The 21113-nt window shown below is 39.2% G+C and overlaps 1 protein-coding gene across 25 annotated transcripts in view; it reads left to right on the top strand.

Annotated features, from left to right (window-relative positions):
• The window catches only part of Erc2 (ELKS/RAB6-interacting/CAST family member 2), an 893602-nt gene that overhangs the window by 426783 nt on the left and 445706 nt on the right, over positions 1-21113 (top strand). For 19 of the 25 annotated variants that reach the window (XR_003735931.2, XR_003735930.2, XM_028882478.1 and 16 more), the window contains 3 exons: positions 7491-7631; positions 10641-10781; positions 15020-15055. Coding sequence is in view for 23 of the 25 variants with exons in the window: in XM_028882478.1 (XP_028738311.1) it covers positions 7491-7631; positions 10641-10781; positions 15020-15055 (318 nt within the window). In the remaining 2 variants the exon portion in view is untranslated. The remainder of the gene's footprint in view (positions 1-7490; positions 7632-10640; positions 10782-15019; positions 15056-21113) is intronic. The other 6 variants (XM_028882471.1, XM_028882463.2, XM_028882460.2 and 3 more) reach the window with 1 other exon arrangement.

Genomic DNA, 21113 nt, shown 5'->3' with positions numbered 1-21113 from the left:
TACAGGGAGGACTGTTAACCCTTGTCAGGGGCTGGGAACTCTGCAACATGGACAACAATTCAAGACTGACTTTAAAAATGAAGATACTGAAGCCCAGTAAAATCACCCAGTGTACAAGCTTTGACTTCTGAGCTTGTTCAGTTGCAAAGTCTGTTTACTATTCACTTTGGGGTTTTCACTGTGATAACCAATAAAAACTAATACAGAAGAATTTATTTGGGAAGAATTTTATAAAGATTCTGGAAATAGTATACTAGTATATTGCAAAAGCACAGAAAACTCATTGAAAAGGAGCTAATAAAGCCAGAACTAGAATATTTAACTTTCTTCCTTTAGGTCTGAAACATTTGGTTATATCCAAATAGTATTTTAACAACACTGTTCTCTCTGTTACTCTGCTGTGAATCCCAGTGACTTGTAATTTTTAAGCATGTCCAGAGATTCTGATACTCTGGGGAAACACCGATTTCCCACCCAGCTCCTTTCCCTGTTGGCTGTGGTAAAGTACTTTGACAAAAGTAACTTAAGGGAGAAAAATTATGTTTTAGCTCCTGGTTCCCGGTACATGTTCATGGCAGGGACATCCAGTTGGGAGGAACTAGGAGCAGCTGCTCCCATGCTGACAGTCAGAGGAAGAGGGCTCCAAATGCAGCCATGCAATCAGCTCTCATACTAATGACCCAGGATGTGCCGCTCAGACACTGTTCATGGCCACAAATAAAATAGATATTTCCCTATCAATTAGTATAATCAAGATAAAAATCTCCCAAATGTACGCCCACAGGCTCATCTGTCTGGGGATCCTATGTCATGTCAAGCTGGCAATGAACATTTACTGTCAGAACTCCACCCTTGTCAACTGGACCCCAAATACATCACTTGTAAGCTATAACTTTTCACCTTTCGTCTTCATAAGTTCTTGACCGTGTTATGATGTAAAATAGTCCAACATGAGAACTCAGCTTTAACAGTTCAAACACTTTACAAGTCTCTGAAGTGCGAAGAACAAAGTACATACTTTCAGGAATGATGGCACAGAGTAAACAGCATTCCTATTCCAAAATGGAAGAAGCAGCCACAAGAATAGTTATACTTAAATAACAAAACAACAACAACAAACAACCTACCCCAAAACCCACCATGGAAAGCACCAGATCCTCCCACTCCATGCCTGGGCATCTATGGCACATAATGTGATCATTTGGTTTCCAATGAGCTTTGGTAGGCCCACCCCTTTAGCTCTGCTGCCCCCAGCATATAATCTTGTGGGTTGTTTTCCATTCCATGTCTGCAACTTTCCTTGGAGTACACCCCATCTTGGTGTCTCCGGGATCCTGGAGTTTCCAGAATGTCTTGGTCTTCAGCTTCAGAGCTGCATGCAGTCCTCTGAGGGCCTCTTTACAGAGACTCTGATGCTCCCACATATTGCCTGACCTCATATGGTCATCATGACCCCCTCATTCTTTTATGCCTTCAAAACACATAGATGAGCTGGGCGGTGGTGGTGCACGCCTTTAATCCCAGCACTCGGGAGGCAGAGGCAGGCGGATCTCTGTGAGTTCGAGGCCAGCCTGGGCTACCAAGTGAGTTCCAGGAAAGGCACAAAGCTACACAGAGAAACCCTGTCTCGAAAAATCAAACAAACAAACAGAAAACCACATGGATGAATACAATTGTTAGTTTAGTAGCCGACTTTACACTGTCCAGAATCATCCGAGAAAAGACTCTCCATTAGAGATTACCTAGATCAGGTTTGCCTGTGGGCATGCCGGGGAGGAATATTCTTTCTCTAATTCAGCTTACTTGGGGTGGAAAGAGCCGGCCGGAGTATGGGCGGCACCATTTCAAGGGCTGAACCTTGAACTGTGTTAGAGTGAGAAAAGCAAGCTGAGCAAGTTAGTAAGCACACATTCATTTCTCTCTGGGCTCGATTATGGGTATGTAATGACCTGCTGTTTTTACTCTGAAAACAATGGGCTCTGACATGGAACTTTAAGCTTAAGTGAAACTAGAACAATGATGATGCCCAGTCCTTCTGCGAACTTAGGGTGGAGCCTGGCCCTCTTGGAAGAGAGTTGTACCAGTTGTTCCTGCCCCTGGGGAAGCACATCTCCAGGCAGCTGCATATCAGGAACAGCAAACTTCTTCAGCAGCTCTCTGTCAGTCCAGACCTTCCCCTTCAGTCCAGACCTTCCCCTTCAGTCCAGACCTTCCCCTTCAGTCCAGACCTTCCCCTTCACACCAGTGCACAATTTCACAAGAGCCTTCAGTGGGTCATGTCTTGCCCTCAATGCATCTGTGTTCTATTGGTCTACTATAGAACAACACATTTTTCTTTAATAATTACCCTCTTTCTTTCAACTAGCACCTTGGCTGCAAAGTTCAGTTCTTTTTCTCCTCCACAAACTATACAGTGTTTACAACTTTCTGCCCATCTTTTTAAAGTTTTTTTTTTTTTAAACTATAGATTTGGATAAGTCAAGTAAAATATAGCCATGCTCTACCTGAATCCTCTCTTGTCTTCAAATTTCCAGTGCCAGACAGTCTAGTTCATTATCATTAAATTCAGCTTGACTCAAGTTCTCAGGACAAAAACCATATTCACAGTCAAAAATCATACACATGACCCCCTTCCCAGTTCGTTATAGAGTTTCTTGTTGCCCTCTGAAATCACAGAGCCGTCACAGTACACATTTCTCTGAGTGTTCTTGGTCTTCCAAAATTCCACCAGAATGACCTATTAAGTTCTACTTCCAACATGCACTTGCTTTTCTGTCCTATAGTTTCAAATTCATCCATGTTCTAGTTATAAAACCCCAGAGGCCTATATTATCCACATAGGTTTGTCATATCAACAGAGCCACCAATTTATCCCTTTGTTTCTTTTCCTGGCACTTTTCCTGGATACAGTACTTTTACAGAAGCCACTCAAGGACAAAGAATTACTTTGAGTCCTTCATGGTCAGGAAGTCAAGGTAACAGGAGCCAAAGTATCGTCATGTTATCCACAATAAGAAAAAGGGAACAATGCTCACAGATAAGCTATAACTTGTTCTCTTCTCTTTATATGATCCAGGATTCCTTGCTAAAGGAATGTTCCTCCCCACAACCAAGAAGGGTCTTCCCATTTCAATTGATAGACTCAAGATAATTCCCCATAGGCATGTCTGCAGACCCATCTCCCATTTTAGATTGTGCCAAGTAACACTAATTATAATACTGCTCCTCCATTTTGAAGATAGGACTTGGGCTCAATAAAGTAAAGTAAGTTTCTTAGAAACGAGGTATTTGGACTGGGTAGGCAGCATTAACCAATTGTGACACATGCTAATGGTCACTCCTGGAAGTCACTTCCATCCTGTCTATGTTGCGCTGTGGCTGAGACTGTTGCTTCTCCTGGATGACTCACCCAAGGCCACCTAGCCCATAAATGAGGGGATGGAGCTGCATTAATTATTTTTCCATAGCTGTGACCTAACAGAAAAACTTGAAGGGGAGAATGATCTATTTGCTCACAATTTCATATTTGTCAATCCATCGTGGGAGGAAGGCATAGTGGGGTAGAGCTCCTTACATTGTGGTGGCGAGGAAGCAGAGAAATGAAATACAGGAAAGATGCTCCCCCAAAGAGACACACCCCTACTTCCTCCAGATAGAGTCTACCTTCTGCTTTCTCTTTTTCCTAATAATGCTGTCGTATTATAATTCCAATGAAGGATTAATATAGACATTAAGCCAGCACCCTCACACTCTGATCATCTCTGGAAATGGGTTTACCTAGAAGTGTGCTTCATTAATCTCTGAGGTGGGGCTCAATTCTGTCACACTGCCAGCTAAGATTAAGCATCACAAAGACTTAAACTTTCTGATCTTTGTACTTATAAGGACATCATAATGTAAACTTATATAGCTTTTCCCTGACAAATTCCATATTTACTCACACTTAATTAATCCTCTCTGTAGATCAATGGTTCTCAACCTGCCTAATGCTGTGACCCTTTAATACATTTCCCAGATTGTGCAACACCCCCCCCAACCACAAATTATTTTCCTTGCTACTTCATAGCTGTAATTTTGCTACTGTTATGATTCACAAAATATGTAAATATTTTTGGAGACAGAGGTTTGCCAAAGGGGTCACAACCCACATGTTGAAAACCACTGCTCTAAAATAAGACATGGTATAAAAAAAATTTAGTAAATTAGAAAAAATGATTCATAAATTTTTGTGGTTTTATAAGTAATTATTTTTCTTTTATAGCATTGGTAATCTAACTCAGGGTCTTCCACATTCTAGGCATGTGTTGTTATGCTGAATGATGTCCCCAGCCATTAATAAGTAGCCATGTGCTGTCTTTGGCCTGTTATAGAATATGTCAGACTCTGCTTACTCTTTCCTCTTTATTATGGCACCAGGGGAGTGCTTTTTAATTTCCAGGAACTCATTCAACTGTAGAAGGCATACAAAATCATGCAGCTCACTGAATCGAAATTCTACTGCTTAGGCAGGGACAAAGCATGGTGGTAGAATATATTTGCTTAGTGTGCATGGGGCTGTGCTGGGCTTGAGCTCCAGCACCGGTGAAAGCTAAGATTATATCCCACGAGAGCTCAAGAGCTTGAACCCACTGTGTTTATAAAGCTATTCTGGCCAAGCCTGGCTGGAACCACCTCACAGATTAGGGAAGCTGGATAGCAGAGTCCCAGGCCACTGAAATGTGGTTCCTACCCTGTGATAAAGCACAACATGAAGAGAGCTGTGCAGAGCCAGATGAGTGCCCGAGGAGTGTGTGCCAAGGCAAACAGGACGCAAACAAGAATGTGGTGTCAGAATTTTTGCAAGTTAGTTGTTCATCAAGTGGATCCTGGCATGCGAGGGCCTTTTAACACGTGTTTTTGACACCTGCTCCTGTATATCTGACAGTTAAGTTAGTTTTGTGATCAGTGAAGGAGTGTGTTATAGTACTGAATCATCATCAATAACCTTTAATGTATAATATGCTTGCTTTGCTTCTCGTTCTCTGTGTGTCTCTCTGGCCCCGGCCATGAGCAGGTGTCAGTACCCAGGGCTTAGAGCAAGCTTACCTACTTCCCAAATGACTCTGACACCTTCTCAGTGTCAACACCGTTCTTAATTTTATGACCCTTGCTCTGAAGCCAAGAGGATCCCTAATTTGAATTCTTCCTTCCATGTCGTTTTAAAGTGTCCTGTGGTGTGGGGTGCCAGGCAGTTTGTCCAGCTCTGGGACTCGAGTGCTGCTCTTTGGAAGACTAAGATGGGAGGATAGATTTAAATCAAAACTGTATAAACCGTAAAAAAAAAAAAAAAAAAATCACAATACATGTAATGTGACCGGACTGCAGGGCTTCTGGAATGTTTAGAGTGAGGTGACATGGTCCCCTTGGAGCTTGAGAAATGTTACGCCAGCATCTGTTTGATGTGTGGGTTGGAATGGGGAGGTCCAAGTGGTAGAATGGATGATTGTAGTGCAGGAAAAATTCAGAGGGCCTGGTAATCTGAAGTTGTTAAAAGTCCTGAGAGGTTTACAGTCCACTGTGGCCACTTCTTCTTTTGTGGATCGCACGAGCATCTGGTTACTTATCACTTGCATTTACAGAGTAAAATAGGACCATAGCTGGGATCAAGAAGAAATTAATATGCTTAATTAATAAACCTACTTTCTCTGTGCCACCCACTGTTCTAATAATATACTTAAAATGCTTTAAAATGGCAAGATAACAATAGCCATTTTTTCTCCTCAAATCATTAAATATATCCATTATTATCATTGCCAGCACAGTTGCTCCTGGGGATCTTAAATCACCGTCTAATATTCAGACACATTAAGCACATTCTCTTCATTAAACACATGTGACAAGCCCTTGCACAAAATAAGTCCTCAGTCCAGGAGCTATCTGCATCTTACTCAAACTAAACCTGAGTTCTGGAGTACCCGTTGTTTGTCAAGAAGCCACTGAGAGAAACCAAAACCAAAAACGAAAACAACAGCAAGTCATCTCCAGACACACTGGAGAAGCCACGTCCCTGATAGGTTTACCTCTGTCTCACATTCTCTTTATTGGTTCCGTCTATGTCGACAAGACGCTGGGTCACCTTGGATCAGTCTCTGCGCTCTAAGAGGCCTCACTGCTGCCCTGTCAGCAGTTATGCTAGTTGCACCCTTGAGGTTGTGATAATGACCGATGAGAAGGACATGTGACAGCTCCTGGCACAGAATAAGCGCTCAGCCCAAGAGATGTCTGCATTTTGCTTAAACTAAGCCTGAGTTCTGGAGTTCCCAGTGGTTGCAAATAAACCTTTGAAAGAAGCACATGTCCAGACACATCAAAAAACAAAAACAGAACAAGCAACCGAACAGACCCTCCACTCTCCATAGGCTTCTTGTCTCACATGCTCGGTAGTTCTGTCTCAAGCTTTGCACTGCCCAGTAGTCCTCTGTGTGGGCCAAGAAGAATCAGCAGGAATGGAACTCCTTTATGACAAATGGAGAAGCCAAGGAAACAGGGTTAAGATAAAAAAAGCCCACATTGCTTCTTCCCCTTTCTGTTCAGGGATTCCACCAAAGAGCCTTCTTGATGAGGCCCTTCCTCTAGAGGTGCTCTTGGCATTTCCCAGGCCCCAGAAAGAACAGCCATGACTTGAGCATCAGCAGTCTATCCTGCTGTTATTAGAGAGGAATGCTTTGGGTGCCATGATTCCTCTCTTCGCTGCTTTTATTTTTTCACTGGTTTTATTTTTCAATCAGTTGAAATATATTTTTGTGCCACAATGTAAGCTTCAATAAGAGCTTTAGTAGTAGTAGTAGTAGTTGTTGTTGTTGTTGTTGTCCCTTCCAGGAATAGAAACACCTCAGTCAGTAAAGTGCTTCCTACATAACTATGCAGACTTGACTTCAACACCCAGTGCCCCCATAAAAAAGCTGGGTGTGGCAGCTTGCACCTGTGATCCTTGCATTGTGGAGACAGCAATAGGAGAATCATAGCTAGCTGGCCAAGCTGTCTAGCTAAGTTTCAGGTTCCATGAGAGACCCTGTCTCAAAAGATAAGGTAGAGCGTGATGAGGAACATAGCAGATATCAGCATCTTCTCTGCACGTATGTCTATACATATCTCTACCCACATACATAAGCATGTACACAATATGCAGAGGCATACGCACACACACATACACACATAAACACATAGAGATACATACTCACAGACACACAGATACACACACACACTCCTTTGTCACTCGGTAATGCTAAATTGTGTTAAGTCAAAAGCTATTATGTATTGATTGAATTTTACAAATATGTGTACACATAACCTCTCTTCATATATCCAATGTTAAGGTTTCCATGTTGAGGATCACAGAGCATCTTTTACATCAATTATTTCATATTTTCTTTTGCAATATGATTAAGGATAGATGCTGATGAGTTATCAGCCTTGTGTTTTTTTTTTTCTTTTTCTTTTTTGCCTCACAGGAGAGAATAATAGAGCGCTTGAAAGAGCAAAGGGAGAGAGATGACCGGGAAAGACTAGAAGAGATAGAATCCTTTCGAAAGGAGAACAAAGACCTCAAGGAAAAGGTCAATGCTTTACAGGCTGAACTCACGGAGAAAGAGGTGAGTCTGGAAAAACAAATGTACCACATCCACAGTCCTAAAAACCCTGTTTTTGTTGAGGTTGATTTCATTAGGGAACATACAGTTCAGTGTGAGGACTTGGGGAACATGGTGACCTTGCTCTCAGAAGGCTGCCTCAATTCCAAGGAAACAATCCCAGTGTCTCCCTCCATCAAAGATACCTTTGTGTGTCACTGCCATTCAGCTGGCTGTACTTGTGACTGCTAGAAACATTTTTTGTGTGTTTTACTTTACTAACTACACTTGTATGGCTTAGAGAAGTTTTTTTGTAGATACTATTATTTTTTGCTTGAACATCAGTATAACAATAACAACAAAAATAATAGTAACTCCACTTATTAATGCTTTGGGGGGGTGTTTTGCATTCATCTGCAATTCTCAGATGAATCCCCCAGTATTGCCGGGCTAGAGAACATGACAATAAAGACAAATTTCTAGGCTAGATGTAGCTACTCTTCTGGAATCTTATTTTTCTATGTTACAATAAATTACTTAAGCCATTTCATACTATAGCAAAGATGAATACAGAATACAAGTGCCACATGTGCTTTTATGGTAAGACAATGCATTTTTAAGGAACTTGTCTGCATGGGGATTCTGGGGCAGTTGTTTGGGGCTACAGTCTCCATGTTCCAGAAGATGCCTATAACATGTGCAGCATTCTTGAGGCTGCTTTGATGGAGATGAGCCTGAAGCCATTGTGTAACTTACCTACCTGGTGTCATTATCCTCAGCTGTCCCTGCCACAGTGATTTCTTTCTGCCACAAGTGTTCAGTCTCCGCGGGATGGCTCAAGCCCCCTTGACATGCTGGGTCCTCCTGATCCATGGATACCTCTCTCATCTTTCCAGGGCTACCCCATCCCTTGTGTGTTGATAACTCTACACAAACGACAGTCCCTGCCTAAATAGGGACTTGTAGCTTTGATGCAAGAGGAGTTTTGAGGGAACTGGAACCAGAACACAGTCTCTCATCCCTAAAATTGATGCTTGCTAGATTTTGAGAAAGGAGATTGTTTCTTTGACATGGCAATAAAGAATTTGGTTCTACCTCTCATCACATTGCACTGCCACTTCTGACTGGATGGATCTGTCATTTGCATGTGGCAGAAGCACACTAGCCTTGCTCTCATTTATAATAATTCTTCACCATTAGGATTTGGAAGTGCCGTTTGAGGGTTTGTACCTAACATTCGCTGCTAGTGGAAAAGAGACCTTGGTGAGTTGTCAAAGTGGAAACTACAGATGGAGTTGGTTTCCTAAGCAGTGTTAGCACGATTGAGCATCAGTCACATGGGCGGTGGCAGAAACATCTCCAGATCCTGGAGAATGCACTTGGCAAGAAATGTTCTATCAAAAAACAAATAAACAAAAGTCAACAACAACAAAAAGAAGCAGGCTCAGACTAGTAAATTTAACTAAATTAAGGGACTCCCTGAAAGGAAATGGTTTCTGCTCTAAGGGAGGCTGGACAAGCCTACCACATGTAATGTGATTACCTGGAAGAGTAGACAGAAGTCTCTCAGACAGGCTGCTGCTGTAATCCACATGGAGGGGGGTGAAGGGGCTTTCTTCTCCCTCGGGTGCTGTTCCTAAGACCTTTTTTTTCAAAGGGTGGATCAAGCCCACCCAGAGTACAGAGGATAATCTTCTTAAAACTTAAAATCAGCTGATTATAGGTGTTAGTCATGTCTGAAAATGTCTTCACAACACCTAGATTAATAACTAGGAACTATAGTGTAACCAAAATAAAGCTGGCCATCCCAACTGGCAATTTACAATTTAAAAAAGAACAACATGGAATTGCAGTTCTCAGGGAACTTATAATTTACTTCGGGTGATAATATGTCTTCACTTTGACAAAAATGACTGGATTATAAGGGCCTTCATTTTTCCTGTGGAAGTGAAATCAGAGTTGTAGACCTGAGTTTGAGACTTGAACCTGCCTTTAATGGCTAAGTGGCGTTGGACAAGACTAACAATGAATGTGAGCTTCAGCTTGCTGCCTTGAAATATGAGCAGGACTCACCTGTCCTTCAAAACGTGTGGAGGAGCTTTGTGCTGCCAGTGATGCCCTCCATCATTAAGGACATTCAGTGCTCTGGACACAGTCTTGGGTCATGTTAGGCAGCACCATTTCCTGAAAGAGCGTCGTGTGCTTCCTGTCTCCCTTGATGTTGCAGCGTTGACGGAAAAGGGCCCAAGAGACACATCTCAGTCCGTAGGCGTTGTTAGCTGTTTCTTATTTGGTAATGAACGCTGCCCCTATAGATAGTAAAAACTGTGTTCAAGTATTTATTTCTCTAGATTTTGGAATTCAAACTATATATCCTAGGGAAGCTCTAGGATACTGGGCATGTTGATAACTAAACAATATTCGCAGCCCCTTATCTAAGTATATTAACCATATTTATTGAATCAGGACTACAAAGGATTAGAACTTAGGGTCTATTTTATCCTAAAATTTCAAATACCTTTATCTTTGATTTGCTGGAAGATATTTGAAGAATTAGTCATGTGTTTCTGTTAAAGAAAGGGAATTTGATAAAATGTAATAGGATGTTTTACATTTGATTTACCCTTGGGAAAGAAGCAGCAAAGTCAGTATGTTCTTTACTGTCTGTCTCAGAGTCTGCCCAGCTTAATTACAATAAATACAAATGGAGATCCCAGGGTGTCTGTTTGGAGAGATGATGCTAAAAGATCACCTTTGGACTATGATCATTAACGTGACTTTGAGATGTGGAAACTGCGTTTATTCACCATGCCATTTAGTCCCAAGGATTCTACTGCAATGGGATGTTCTTCTATCTTGCAAGCTGGCCAACTCGAGTTTCCTGGCTCGAGGCCACTGTCACTGTCCTAGTAAAGCTTCCCCTCTCTGTTGAATGCAGATTTTATTGCTGTGTGGGGAACCAGTGCGTATATACTGATGATCTTGCTAGGAGAAATGGTGATGTTTTTCTTATGAGCATTCTCCTCCTTTCAGTCGAGTTTAATCGACCTCAAGGAACATGCATCTTCATTAGCCTCTGCAGGACTGAAGAGGGACTCCAAGTTAAAATCTCTAGAAATAGCCATCGAACAAAAGAAGGAGGAGTGTAGCAAATTGGAAGCACAGTTAAAAAAGGTAAGTGAAGTCTAAGCATAAATGGGCTCATTTCAGAATGAATTTATAAAATGATTAAGGAAGAGGCCTTTTTCAAAATAAATGAACCCCTTATCATTTGTTAGCTGCTGATGAAAGAATTAAACACTCAATTTGATTCCTGAGAAGTCTGCGTCAAATCTGTCTGTAAATCTGAAAACCTAGCTTAATTTTCCTGTCGAAAAAAAAAACTTGAAAAAGAGAAAATGGTAGCAGAAATGAAAAGAATAAAAACTAGCCATTGCTCTCTGGGAAAATCTAAACTATCTGAAAAGGTGAATGAGGATGTTTTCAACAAAGCAGAGAATCCAGAGATCTCTTCATATTTTGATAAACTTTTACAACATTCAGAAGTAGATCATTTTTGTAATACAACTTGGCAAGAATGTTTCTGGCACCACTCAGTTTCTAGATATCCACTAAAGTAGTCGGCCCCCTAATGCATCTGTAGGATGATGATCTGTATGGAATTAATGATGGTCTACTGCCTAAGGAGGCTTGTGATAGCCAGAAGGCTTTGGAAAAGAAAGCAGGTCTCTCCACTGTGGCCTCCCTTGTTTCCTCCGACCTGGACATTGTTGTGGAGTGCATTTCTGGTTGTGCATTGTTCCTTGACTCGCCCCATGTTGTTTGGTTCGTCTGCACTCATTGTTCACATGACACTCATAATGTTATTAGTTGAAGTCTTTTGTTCCCCTTGACAACCTATAAACTTAGAAGAGATAAGAATTGAAATATATAATAAAACATATAATAAGATTTGATTGTGATTTGTAGCACACTAGAATAGGGATTTATTAACTATAGTTACGAAGACAGATGGCATGGATGGCCAGAGATGTGGACAATGCACGTATCTATACATGAATTGTTTTGAATGCTTAACATTTAAGTATTCTATTTTCTTATGACCTTACATAATATAAAACTGAAATGTAACTCTTTCATGCTTACCACACAGGGATTTTAGAAAATCACCATGAGAAATTTCACACTAAGAAGGACTACTCACTAATACTCAGGGAACACAGAGCAGGGCTGTAGAGATGGCTAGTGGGTAAAATGATCAGTTCCAGCCCCCAGTCCCCATGTAAAGAACAATCAGGCATGGTATACTCCTGTGATCGTCTTCCTGGGAAGCAGAGATGAGTCTGTCTCCAGACTCTCTGACTTCCCAATTTACTTAATTGATGAGCTCCAGGCTGATAAGAGACACTAGGTCAGAACAACAACAACAACAAAAAAGGTGGAGAAGCAGCTGAAGGAGACATGATGCTTACTTCTGGCTGACATGTCTGTACAGGTCCGTACAGTCATGTACACGTATATACACCACACACACACACACACACACACACACACACACACACAAATAAAGTTAAATATGCCCAGTAAATCTTTTTCTAACAATTTGGCAAGAAAATTGAGAAAAAAATCAATCACAGCTTCAGGATCTTCTTAACATTTCCCTTACTTTAACTAAGTTAAGCAGAAATCTGGTCTAGTGAGTGAAAGGGTTTCAAGTGCCCATCTGAAATTATTTAGATGGAGACCAACTTGGTTATTTATGCATAGGTGTATGAAATATTTTCTTAATATATTGTGCTCTATAATACACTATGCTTTTTGCTTAATAGAACAGCCTAGTAATGGTGAAATATGCTCAAATATAACACTATAGCAAAGGGAAATGGCCTTGGTATAATCTTACCTCACTCACAGTGTGCTGAGTAGGAAGAGAACTTCAAACATACACATACCCATAGCTCAGAGAGTACCCACCGTCAATTCCACTGAGCTGTCACGGAGATCAAGGCTCTGTGTGTAGGATTTCTCACTATATGCTCGTTGTCAGTATAACTCAGCATTGGTGTTTGAAATCCTCTAGTAACCAAAGGAAGCAGTTCACATCTTGAGGCTGTAGTCTCCTAGTCTCTGACTCGATGTACTTCATGCATTTCCACCTATGCAGTTTGGCCTTCTCTGCTTCAGTTTGCCTGTGGTTTGCCCAGCACGTCACTGGCAGCACACCTTTTCCTCAGACTCCCAGTCAGCACCATTTGCTGAAAGTCCCAGACCAGGTCACGTAACATTTTGGCATGGTATTTGATGACATTTTAGTTTTCTACAATGTCACCAGCACTAAAGTGACACATATAGTTGTCTTACCATAGGGAATTATTTAATTCATGAAAAAAGAACTTATTTCTATTTACACAATCTTCACATAGTACAGTGAACTTAAAAAGATAATGATAATGTAAATATTTCATGCCTAACCTGCAGATGCTACATTGTTACATTTGGCTCTCTAGTATTGACTTCAATTTAGGGTTGAAGTGGCTTTTGTTTTTATTTTTTTTTTTTTAAGTAGTCTCTAATTTCTGCTGATGGTTTCATTAAAACTTCACGTATCTATCACCCTAGGAAGAAATGAGTTCTATATGAAATACTTGAGAGCACAATCTATATATGAATGTACATATAGATACATCCTTTCCTCCAGGAAAAATAAGCAACTCTAAAAGCTTAAAGGAGTGCTTTCAGCTCCTTTTAGATGAAAAGATGTGTGACTTGTGAGTAGACTAGGTTTACTAAATGAAGAGATGAAAATATAATTATTTTGTGTCATACATATACCATGAATTTTCCCAGTGGTATTTTGCTCAAGATTTGTAATGATACAGGTAGTTTTTGCCCATAAAATACTCATAAGAGTATAAATTAATAGTGTTTAATTGAATAGAATCCTTGCCTGCCAGTGACAATGGAATCCACATTGGGATTTAACTTATTATCTTATTAATAATGCGTGACTGAAGTAAACTATTTTTTACATAGAAATTTGTGGAGAAGTTTTCTACATAGTCATTTTTAACACTTTTTTTTATATCAAGTTATGACTCCTTCAGATATTTTAGGATAAAAAAGCTTCTATATAGAAAAGGGATTCTGTGAATTCTATCTCAAACTCTTAGAAATAATAATCAATTGTTCATGTGCAAGGAAATCCTACTGATTTTAGTGAGTTCAGTAAACAGTGCTAACCAGGTAAGGCATAATTACTAGTTGTAAGTGTACAAAAAATTAAGTATATCCACCAATGTTAGTTATTTGGGGATTGAGAAGAACCTGATTATTGATGAATGGATCATATTGTCTATTGAATGAACTGTTTTTGAGGTTCGAGCCATAGAGGTTAACTGACCTGTGTCTTTAGGAATTTGCTGAGAAGACCCACAATCCCAAGTTCCATGACTTTTACTCCCTTCAGTTTTCTGAACAATATCATGCTTCAGGAGACTTTTCTTAAAAGACATGCTAAAACCATCATTTGCTATCCTCAAGTTGAAGAAACAGGTGTCCTGTCTCTATAAAGGAGTGTCTCAGCCTAATACCAAATAATAGTTACTGTAGTATTTCACCTCCTTGACCTCAATCTTGAGCCTCAAATTAATGTGTAGATACTTAATAAATATAATTTGAGAACACTATTTACAAGTAATATTTAGGACATCTGACTATGCACAAAATTGACCGGAGCCCGTGTAGCCTCTACAGCACTGGGAACATAATAGGCTACCATTCAAAATTGAAACAGTAGAAACTGGTAATACATGACACTGTTGTTTTTCCCTTTCCTCTTTCTCCAGAATTGAATTTTCCTTTTCCCATTTAAATCAGTGTGGTGTTGTTCTGCTTACTAATACATCCCTACTGTCAGCCTGCTGCTTCCTAACCTCTGTTTAAGTTAGACACCAAATAGAAAACTTAAACTTACAGTAGTACCAAAGAAGAGCTACAAATTCAATGATAAGATTTAATTAATCTTGTATTATTATCATCTTGGAAGTTCAGGTAATAAATTGTGGGCTTGGCCAAAAGTACTTCTTCTGATTCATTGCTGGAGGGCAGCACTTCATGTATCATCCAAAGTGGACAGTTTTCTTTATTTCATGGGCATTTAACTCGAGAAAGGGAAAGGAACACAAACCTTAAATTTCTTATTTCAGCTATTCTTTTCTAGGAGCCAAAGTCAACATTTGTTTTCCCTAGAGCCTTTCACTTTCACTGTGGAATGTTTAGAAACTGAAATCTCTTCTTTTCTGAAGAGCAGCTCGTCTGTGCGAGCCCTGGGTTTGCTGAGCTAATGCTGTTTCTCTGGCTCTCTCCTTCTTTCCGTGTCTGTGCTGCAATGCCTTCCTACCTTTGCAATGTAGCAAGCTGAGCAGTTGTTCAATCAGATGTACAACCCAGTAAGTCACTCCTGAAAGCTCCCGCTGTAACATATGAAAGCATGAGGATCCACTGAGCCCACGTTACAGTGTGCCACCCTGGGGAAGTTGCCACTCTGTCAAAAGAAATGATCTGCATGAATACAATGCCATTTCTTTCAAAATTCAAAATTTGAGAGGCCAAGGCAATATGGCCAGCTCTGATATTACCTTCTTCCTAGCTTAAACTCTCTGGCTACAAAACAAAACAAATCAGCTGAGGATATAGGCTTATAGAATTGTTGGTGAGATCTTTGAACACAGGCTTCCCTGTGCCACAGGGAAGCATTTGCAAAATAGCCACTAGCTCATGTGTGTTCTATATCTAACAACTCAATGTTAGGCTAGGTTTTTAGCTTTAAAATCTGAACTGTGCTCTTGAGGACTGAGAAATGCCTAACAATAATGCAGGGTTTGTAAAAGTTCAAAACATAGCATCAGCCCTAGGGTAGATCATAACATAGTCTACTAGTAACAGATCATAACAATTCTGGCTTTAGTTTAATGAAGTCTGAAAAGCAGGTAACTAGTTCAAAATGAATAAAATAGTTCAAATGGCACCATTAGTTATTTATCCTAATGACATATGCATTCATATAAAACATTTGTTTATTTAGTTTAGAGAGAGAGAGAGAGAGAGAGAGAGAGAGAGAGAGAGAGAGAGAGAGGAAAGAGACAGACAGGAGAGAGAGAGAAAGGAAAGAGACAGACAGACAGACAGAGACAGAGAAAAAGGAAAGAGACAGACAGACAGACAGGCAGACAGACAGACAGACTTTCCTGTTTTGTCATCTGACTGGCTTCCTGGGAAGTATATTAAATGAAGGTAACTAGAATGCTTCACTTGACAAGTATGGTCAACAATGCACTTTAATTATCCTGTATTGATAAATCCCCATCACAGAAAAAAAAAATGCCACACATAAAGAAAGCAATTCAGTCAACAATTTTATTTGTTAAGCCAAGCTCCACCTGCTTACAGGGTGATATGCAAGATGCCTGGATGTATTTAATAAATTCTGTCTGGACCCTTCATTTTTTTCAACAAATATATTTGCAAACATAATCCCTAATACTGTATGAAGCATCCCCCAGATGGATTTTAGCAGAATAGCAAAAATAAACAAACAAACCACCCAAGTTTTGTTTCCCTTAACATTTGGATGGAAGTAGTATTAGGTAGGATCAAGACGGTGCAGAGGTGAAGAAAGATACCCCCCCAAAAAAAACCCAACAGATTATCTTGAAGCTTGAAAACTCACCCTGATAAAACTGCATGTTTTCTTGTGAATGTTTCTAGAACAAGATTGTAAAACATTTTTTTTTTCATAATTGCAAGTTAGGGGCAAGAGGAGAATCAAAATTTGCAATGCTTTCTGCATATGAAACACAGAGGGGTTGCTGTGCTCTCTAGCTGGAGAAAATGATCAGGACAGTAGTTGGAGTTCACTAGCCCTTGTCAGATTAGGTAGGGTCAAAGAAGAAATAACTTAATGACATGGCATCCTCAATTTTCCTTCTCTCTTCCACCCAGGGCCAGGCCTCTGCTATCCAAAAGCAAATTTTACAGTCTTTTCAGCGACTAATTCAAAGCCTTAGACTGACATTCTTCCCCACGTTAATTAAACTAACCAAATGGTTTGGCATCCTGGGAATATAGCCAGCTCTCCTCACTTTAACTCCCCCTGTCTGCAGATAGTCTCAGGATGCAGTTTTTTTTTTTTTTTTTTTTTTTTTTTTTTTTTTATAGTTTGCTAGGGATGTGGCTTGATGGGATTTCTACCCTTAATAGTCTTAAAAATGACTAAGTTTCTCTGAGTTATAAAAGTAATATATGGCCATGGTATTGAAAAAGTAAAGAAGGATGTAGGAGAGGATAAAAAGCAAGAGGACCACTCACTGCAGATGTAGCCAGGAGGAATGTGGTGTGTACATGTTCCCTCGCTAGGCACCTTTGTGTGGAGGATGTTTCTCTTCTTTCTCTCTTCATTTTCTTCCCCTGTCCTCCCTCCCGCCTGCCCACCCTCCTTCCCTCCCCCCTTCTCTCCCTCCTCCCCTTCCTTCCTTCCTTCCTTCCTTCCTTCCTTCCTTCCTTCCTTCCTTCCTTCCTTCCTTCTTTCCTTCTTTCCTTCCTTCCTTCTTCCCTTCTTTTTTCTTACATTATACCTTTTTGTCACCAAGTTATACCAAAATGTCTGCTCAGTTTTTGTATCTTATTTTCTTACAATAAAACATTAGAATTCCCTCATGCAATTAATTATTTTGCCAGAATACTCTTAATGGTTATATATTTTCTAGTCTATTTATTACCCTGGCTTTGATCACACTTATCCCTGTTTTGTCAGTTCTACAAATAAAGCTGTGACAGGTCTCCCACTACCCATCTATCCCATCCATCTTCCCCTTCCTTCCCCTCTTCACCTCTACCCTTCTCTTCCTTTCTCTTTCCCTCTTTCATAGAATGAAATCCTGAACCGGCAATCTTGGTTGGTAAGGCTATCTCAATGGTTCTTACTCAGTTGTATTTCAGAGAGGCTTTTCCCAGCACTGATTACATGTGCCCTTGTGGCTTTTTGATCACACCCTGGCCCACACCAACAATTGTCATTTTACATAATTTGAGAAATCTCTAGATCAATTTTTTTTCTCTTTAATTACTAATGTGATTTGGGTTCAAATACATATTTGAAGAAGCTTCATGCTTCTTGTGGAAATTAGTTTCTGTGGCCATTTAAGTTCTTGTCTTTAATTTTCTGGTTTGTTCTTTGGTCCATGTGAGTTGTTTTCTGTTCTATAAGTACCGTTTTCTCATATTATGACAATTTCATTTAATTTTTAATAAATAGAATTGTTTGGGAGCTTTTGACCAGTGGGATTCTTTATTTTATTTTATTTTTTAGAATTTCCTCATGTTCTTTAGTCTTTGACGTCCTTCTCTGATTTCACTCACATGTATTAAATTTTTTGATGCTATTTTTTTAATATCAATACACTTCGTACCATCTGTATTTTGAGCCACTGTTCTGTGTATTACACTCTTGAAGGGATACAGGTCTCAGTTCCTATGCTACAGTTCAGTTTTAGCTGTGTCTCTTGCTGGTGGGTCAGAATCTTAGCTCTTGTGACTGATAGTTAAACGTCTAGTGGAGTACATTCTAGGTTGATTCTGCCTAGTTTTCTCCTCTCTTGTTTGCGAGTCCCTGGCTTTTTATTTTTAACCTTCCAGGTAAATTTCAGGGTCACTTTGTCAATTAAAAATCACAGTTGCTGGTTATATTGAGTTATATTCATCCTTTATGATAATTTTGAGCCAATGATACATTTCTAATATCATTTCTTGACACTTATAAACATGATCCAATTTTTTTTAAAAGTGGTTTTCTATAGTGAAGTTTTGACATGTTTCTATTATAGGCGAAGCATATGCACATATATAATTTTTAAGCTGTTACAGCAACTCCTTTTGTTTTCTAACCAGATATTGATACCCAGGAAGTTTTTGCTCTTGTGTGTGTGTTTTGAATATGGCCACTTTCACACTTCTACTAAATTTACTATAGTCATTTCAAATACATAAGAAGATTATACATAAGCCGGGTGTGGTGTCAACGTGCCTTTAATCACACTACTTGGAAGGCAGAGGCAGGCAGATTTCTGTGAGTTCATGGCCAGCCTGGTCTACAAAGCAAGTTCTAGAACAGCTAAAGCTATACAAAGAAACTCTGTCTTAAAAAAACAAAACAAAACAACAAAAAAAAAAAAAGAAAAAGAAAACATTCTACAGTTAGTAATAAATCCATGTGTCTACACTCAGGGTAAATAAGGATTGGGCTTGAAGTCTTTCTGCAAATATGTTCTGGAATACAAACAAAACATTTACCTTCTTTTCTTTTACTGTAGCTGCTCCATTCTGATAAATAACGGGCTAATGTCATTTCATAGGAACTTAAAATTTTGCCTTTGAGTCCTTATTACTTCTCCTAATAATAACCTTTCTTCACTTAACTGCCAGCCTCCGATCCTGGAGGAGTTTTGTCCTGTCATGGTAAATATATGGAGCTTAACTTCAGCTGAATCCTTTTCTTCCCTTAGTTTTAATGCTAGACAAGAAATAGAGTTTATCATTGGTCTCAAATGCTGTCTTGATTCTAGCCTTAGTATCCTTGGAAATGGTGTCCAGGAGTCTTTCATACATTTTAAAATAATATTTAGCCTTTCTGGGCACATTGAATGCTTTGTATAATACCCTGTTGCTATGGGGCACTGAGGTAACCCTGCTGCTGGCAGGGGTGCACTGGAAACCCCTTTGATTTGCTCCCATGAGATTTCCCTGGCCAGTCACTATCCAATTGAAATCCTATCTCTGGTAAACTTACTTTGTGCAGGACTCGCATTTTCTTTAAAGATTTACAAAAGAAACAAAAGCAATAACAACAAAACTCAGGCATGATTCCATACTATATAGAGGAAAACATCTTCTTAATGTTCAGGAAGACCTTCTTGTTTAAGTATGTCCTTTCGGAACTATGCATTCCCAGGGATATGATGTGGTGATTATAAATGTCTCCACCACCATTGTTTAGCCTTAGCATCCTTTTTGAAAGCCTATTTCTGAACACTATTTGATTCACTCTTAAACAAATATTCTGTGGCATGGTAGAAAACTACAACTATTTATAACTATTTAAGATATAATTCAGGGAATATAGATGGTACATGCGAGCACATGCATGTACACAAACACATGTCTAACAAATGACACAGTCTTTCAATGTCAACTCAAATAATATTCCAAATGACATGATTTACTTTATGTTCTATTTCAGAATATCTAGATAATACCTTTAGTTCTCTATGTTGCTAATTTTCAGAAATTCCAGATTTAAGAGGAATTATGTTAATAATTACATTTTTATTTGAAGGATCTTAAAATGTGCTTAGTATATGCTTTTTTATTTTTGTGGATATTTGGAGTTTTTGTTTATATTTATATGTATCATATTTGTTTTATCTATAAAAAGAAATTTTTGGCAGAGTTCTAATATGCTGATTACGAATGCTATGAATTTAGTTAGTTTGAATTTTAAAAAGAATAATTTCCTTTAGAACAACAAAACACAAGATTCCTATATATATCATTATTGCTCTCAAAATATATTACTTAAGGCTAATAATTATGTCTGGTATTTATTCATTTTTATTTGAATTAAAATTTAAGTTTTATAATATGTCATAGTTCTATAAACCTTAATGAGTCTATTTCATTCATAACCTAGAATTATGTCAATGTCTAAAATTATTGACACCCTATCCTGCTGTTATGATCTGAAAGGAATGTTGAAAATCCTGTCTATGAACACTGAGAAAGCAGAGTGCTGTAACTGAGAATCATATTTTCACAGTGCATAAATTTAGCAAATTACTGCTGAAGTCTAGAAGCAGCAGGGATGAAAAATCAACAGCTTCATTACCTAACAATTGGCTTGTACTTTATGGTTACAACTAATCATTGTTTCTGAGGGAAATAATTTTTTATTAAAAATTGATAGGGTCCATTTTCAAGGGAGTGTTATATAATATTCAAAGTGAATTATAAGTCCCCTGCCTTGTGTCCTAGCAGGGGTCTGGACTGAAGTTAATGCTGTCCTTCTTAGACATCTGAAACTGTGGACTAGTACTTCACTGAAAATAATCAGTGTCCAACCTTTGTAAGATTAAGTGCAAATAAGCTTGAGATGTGTGAATATGACACTTGCCAGCTCCCTACTTTGAAGCCAATCACTCTTTTCCTTGACTGAGATACACCAATTAGCTAAAAGTCCTGCTTTGTTCCTGATACAGTTCTGGAAATTTTCCTTATGATAACGGCTAGGTATCACAGTGTACTGCTCATCCTAGTCAGTATCAGCTTCTTCTTGCACTTTATCCAGGCTTTCAAAGTCAGTTCATGTCAAAATGCTGTGGCCCACATTAGTGAGACTTCCACCCATGTTTTTATTGCCATTTATAGGGGAATTTATATAAATTTTTATAAATCCAA

The sequence above is a fragment of the Peromyscus leucopus genome, chromosome 9 (assembly GCF_004664715.2).
Source record: "Peromyscus leucopus breed LL Stock chromosome 9, UCI_PerLeu_2.1, whole genome shotgun sequence".
Lineage (NCBI taxonomy): Eukaryota > Metazoa > Chordata > Mammalia > Rodentia > Cricetidae > Peromyscus > Peromyscus leucopus.
Note: the sequence above shows the minus strand (reverse complement) of the source record. Positions and strands in the feature narration are given on the sequence as shown.